Below are 4985 nucleotides of genomic sequence, written 5' to 3'. Positions count from 1 at the left end.
CGCTGACTAAAATGAAAATTTAAGCTGCTTTTTTTACGAAATAATTTTTTTTTTTTTTTTTGATTTTCCAATTTTACGAAACTCTCGACTGAACGAAACGAATGTGCGAACATTAAGAAGAAAATCTTTTTTTTCTTCTCTTTTTCTGTTCTATTGGTGATGACTTTATTTCTTTTATTATGAGTTTTTCATGCTCTTTTAGCACTGATTTTTGAATTTTGTTGGGTCAAACGTTGACAAATTGGTTTCATAAAATTATATCCCGAGCGATACATATGAAGAAGGTTCCGCCATAGTCATTTTATTAAGATCAAACGAAAATCGCATCGGAAGGAAGCTGCTGACAGAAACAGTATTGCATTTGATATTGGAAATTGGTGAGCTGTAACCAGCAATGACACTAGTTTCAGGCTGCATCTGAATGAGACCATCACAATTCATCTGCACGGCAAGCGAGGAAAGTGATTAAGTGAGCAAGTTGTCTTTTCGTGTATGGCATTTGGCAGTCATTTGAGTGGTAGCCTTGAGCGCTCCATGGCGGAACCTTCTTCATTTGTGTCACTTGTATATGAAATATGTGTTATTTTAGGGGCCATTTACTTATTGCCCTTAATTCACTTCCAATAAAATCTACTAAATTGTATTTAATCCCGAGACACAGTTCAACTGGATCATAAACGAAGCAATAACTGACAAGTTTCTACCTAAAAGTATTCTTACTTTCATCCAAAATCTTCAAAAGAGCTTGCAAATCAATCCATAAACCTCATAAAATGCGCGATCATATTCACCATAATCATCTCCTCCAACTTACAACTCCACATCATCTAATCTCATTTTCGTGAAGGCGTTAAGAAGAAGCAATGCGTAACATCAGCATCTTATTATGTTTATTTTACCAGAGCTGTGCAGAGACAAAAATATACGATGCTGCGGGTCAATAATTTTAATCTTGCAACAAACACACTTTAATGTCAAAACATATAAATTGCTACATCCATCGCATGACTGAATTCAAAAGACAGTTCCACTTAATTTTAATTTTTTTGTTGAACAATTTATTTTCTTTCATTTTTTTTATCGATAGTAAGGCATAAAGATCACATAAAATATTAATAATAATAATGAGAAAAAAAACAGTCCACGGCATCACTGCCTGTAGATAAAAAACTAATAATAATAAAAAAAGGGGTTGCACAGGGAACAACATAATGGGATGGAAATAAATTATAAAAGTCTCCGGCAAGATATGGACAAAAAATGATTGTTTTCAGTCTCTTTTCCAGCATTTTTATATGTGGTGAATAAAATTAAGGGATAGGACTAGGATTGTGAAGCGGAAGTGAAACTTTTGATAAATTAAAGAATTATTGTTGATAATGCTGTTGAGCATGTTGTTGTCTATATTGCTGTGGAGGCTGTTGATCATATTGTTGTTGTTGCTGTTGTGGCTTAGGTTGATTTGAACGGAAAAGTTGTCCATGTTGTTGTTGTTGAGTTTGTGGAGCTGGTGTTGGAACCTTAATGACAATATCAGTTGGCTCTCTAACAACTTCAGCTTTGAAACCTTCTTTTGGATCAGCTGTGTATGTGACAGTTCTGATAAATCCATCAGAATCAACGACTGAGTAACTTCCCTTGATTACATTTCCATCGCGACTTTCCTTACGGTTTTGGTAGTTTGTGAATTCATCGTCTTTAACATCGAATCCGAATTGGTATGAAGGACTTGGCTGTAAGTTATTAAATGAGATAAAGTTACAACATATTAATTGTCATGTTATATAATAAGTCATGTGCGATATTACTGTACGCATTAATAACAGTTTAAAAATTGTGTCAAAAGTATCCAATAATTGAGGTCTTACTGAACAAAAAACTCGTTTATTTTGGGGGCATACACATGATCGTCCATTCATAAAAACTGTATAATAACAGACAGGGCATGCTATTACTTCTTATTGAATTCGCGAATTGGATTTATAGGTAAAAGTGAAAGTGAAGTAGGTACTTAAAGCAATTTATTTTCTGTGTAAACCAGATCAGACATCGATCGGTAATAAGCCTTTTTTAAATGTGGGAATTTGTGCTAAAAGCGAATGCACTCTCAAAATCATACATAGAAGTTACGTGAACGTGAACTATTCAGCATATGGCACAATGGGTTATGAAAAATTTTTATGCCTTTTTTTGCGGCTTGTTACATGTCTTTTTAACTGCCTATTATTGACACTTAATTCAATAAAGTTATGAAGGAGAGTGGCTGTATATTCAGCTTGTTGTGACTGTTATGTGTTGAAGAGGATCATTTAACAGGCATTATTGTACGTAATATGCTTAATTGATTTTTATTCGAATTGACCCGGCATTAAAACTAAAGATTATTAGTTGTACAGCTCACGTCATGTACAATGCATTAAGTAATTTGAGAAGAAAGACTTTCTCATAAGGAGAAAAACAAGTAATTGGCATCAAAACAACAGACAGCTATAAAAAAATGCACAACATTTGCTATATGCATAATTTGTGTAGGCCACAATGTATGTAATATAAGACTTTACTATTGCATAATCATTTAAAGCAGTCGAATTTCTTTGGAGTCGGCTATTGAATATGTGTAATAATTGGAAGTAATATTAAAAACCACTCTAATTCCATAAGTGCTGCTAGTTTTTGCATATTTAATAATATTGCAGCGTATGGACCGGAAGGAAAGAAAAGTGAAAACTAGTCTGGCATTATAAAATGCCACAAATGCATGCCTCATTGTCAAGAGATTAAAAAAACCGGAATTAATAGCTGGCATGTGGACGTTGTAGATAAATTGCCCATAAAGATTCAAGGTTATGTAGCATAAAACTTACGTCATAGTCTTCCTCACGGGATTCCTGTTCCTCTTGTCTGTAGACTGGTTTATTTGGTCTTGGCTGTGCTTTTGGCTGTTGATACTGAACCTGGCGTGTGAAAGTTATATATTGCAATTAGATGGATGTATAAAAATGACATTGTAATGTCAATGCTTTCGTACTGATGCTGATTATGAAATGAAATGAGTTTCACTTTCATTTGACTTACCTGTTGTGGTTGAGGTTGATATTGTCTTGGCTGTTGTTGTTCTGGCACGAAGATTTGAGCTGGTTTTTGGTACTAAAAAAGATAAAGAGCAATTAAAGTTTATTGACTTAAGAGAAGGTTGAGTTTTTGGGGAAAAAGTCGGCTAATGGTTTTAGGGTAATTATAATTTTTTATGGTCTGCATTTGAAATTCAATGGCAAAATGATAGTTAAGTTGAATTGGCTAGCTTGCCTAATGGAATATATTATGTGTATTAAGATATTATGCAACAGAAATATAAAAGTGCGTACGCATGTAAGTGCATGCGACGTGAATTTGCATAAAAAATTATATGCTGCTTATCTTGCATTAATCTGGTTAAGGCAATAATTTGCAATCTAGACTTCGTTGATATTTGGGTTTCTAGGACCATTTTGAAGGTTCTTTAATGTTTCATGTCCATTCACTTTAAAACTATTAACTTACAGTTCTTGCTGGTGCTGGTTGGAATTGTTGAGGTTGTTGTTGTTCTTGTTGCTCAAAAATTGGAGTAGCAGCTCTTGGTGATCCTTGTTGTCCTCCTTGTTGGGCAAGTTGAGCATAATATTGTCTCAAGTATGCAGGATCAACTTGTTGATGTTGAGCTGTTGACACAGACACAATTGCAAATACAACGGCAACGAATAAACGCATTTTCACTAATTTTTCTATTGGAATTGAAAATTTGAATATAAATTTAGATGCACTGAAATATTTTTTGAGGATTTAAATCACTTACTTATTAATTCACGACACAAAACTTTCTCAATTGCTGTTTGTTAAAGGAATGACGATAATTGGAAAAATCGAATTGCTTTTTATACCAAAAAACTTAAACTGCAACATAAATATATTGAGTAGAGAATAAAATGAGACACGAGAGCGAAAAAAAAAGTATCTGTGAGGTGCACAATCTTTTTGGTGGGGAATTTTTCGCTATACATGAACTAAATGAGTAAGTGCTCTAAAAAATCACACATCAGATGTGGCATTTCTATACGCTTTTTGAGGTTAACAATGCACCAGACAATGATTTTTGTTACCGCAAGGAAGTGCAATGGATACTTATATAAAAATATTTGGTATATCACCTTGGATGTGCTTCGGAAATGAAAAGAAATGCATGTAATTTGAAGCTATTTTTTAATCGATGTTAATGATCTTAAGCTATTTGTTTCTGTAAATGAATTCATTGAATAACTGAGAAGAGCTTTTACTCAGCATGACGATGCTGATTCTCTTAAATGATCATTTTAATAATTAATGATGTTTGGTTTCGGATTTTTCACTTTCTTTTGGTTTTTTCCTAGTCATTCATAACTATAGTCTGAAATTCATGAGGAATTGACTTTAGTGTTAATAAGTAGATGTCCATTCTACTCTTATTGATGTCATGTATCAAATAATGAATTTAAAATTGATGAAATTTTCATTCGAAACAAGATTGTGATATTTCTGTTGTCAAGTAACAAAGTTCAAGACTCAGTAGCATATCCAATGATAGAAGGAGAAGAGTTTACGCCCTTCTGTTTACGATGATTACGCCGTTGAATAGAATACAGTATTAAACAGCTTAAGAGCTTGACTACGTCCCAGTTATGACTTAGCTCTGCCTTTAAAGTGCCTTGCCAACCAATTCAGCTCGGGATCTACCTCATAAAAATTATTGTTACCTATGATTTTGAAGTTTAATGCTGTCTCGGTTTATTAAGTTAAATAAATAAATCAATTGGCTTTATAAATTATGTAAAGAAAAGCAAAACCAAGCAATTTATTTTAGGTTTTTGGAATCAAATTTAATTGTATCCAATTTTATTAATAGTCATCATGAGAGGAATTATGCAATGGAAATTTTGATTTATCTAAAAAGTCATTAATAAAACTTTATCAGA

At 33.1% G+C, this 4985-nt stretch overlaps 1 protein-coding gene across 1 annotated transcript; it reads right to left on the bottom strand.

The window, feature by feature from the left end:
• Window positions 1-1203: 1203 nt before the first annotated feature.
• Cpr66D (Cuticular protein 66D) lies at window positions 1204-3747 on the bottom strand. The gene is made up of 4 exons (XM_070638669.1): window positions 3541-3747; window positions 3076-3147; window positions 2865-2954; window positions 1204-1733 (listed from the first exon to the last, which is right to left on the bottom strand). Exons 1-4 carry the CDS (start codon window positions 3745-3747, stop codon window positions 1368-1370), a joined length of 735 nt encoding a protein of 244 aa, XP_070494770.1. The 3' UTR covers window positions 1204-1367.
• Window positions 3748-4985: the final 1238 nt, after the last annotated feature.

Source organism: Chironomus tepperi, unplaced genomic scaffold (assembly GCF_022539635.2).
Source record: "Chironomus tepperi strain 1889 unplaced genomic scaffold, CSIRO-AGI_Ctep_v1 contig_176, whole genome shotgun sequence".
NCBI lineage: Eukaryota > Metazoa > Arthropoda > Insecta > Diptera > Chironomidae > Chironomus > Chironomus tepperi.
Note: the sequence above shows the minus strand (reverse complement) of the source record. Positions and strands in the feature narration are given on the sequence as shown.

What these genes read in the sequence shown, in the direction of transcription:
- Cpr66D (XM_070638669.1), bottom strand. Translation starts at nt 3,747, where the DNA reads ATGCGTTTATTCGTTGCCGTTGTATTTGCAATTGTGTCTGTGTCAACA. An exon ending in AACCAGCACCAGCAAGAACT is followed by an intron (nt 3,148 to 3,540) that starts GTAAGTTAATAG and finishes TATCTTTTTTAG; the next exon opens with TACCAAAAACCAGCTCAAAT. An exon ending in CCCGTGAGGAAGACTATGAC is followed by an intron (nt 1,734 to 2,864) that starts GTAAGTTTTATG and finishes AATAACTTACAG; the next exon opens with CCAAGTCCTTCATACCAATT.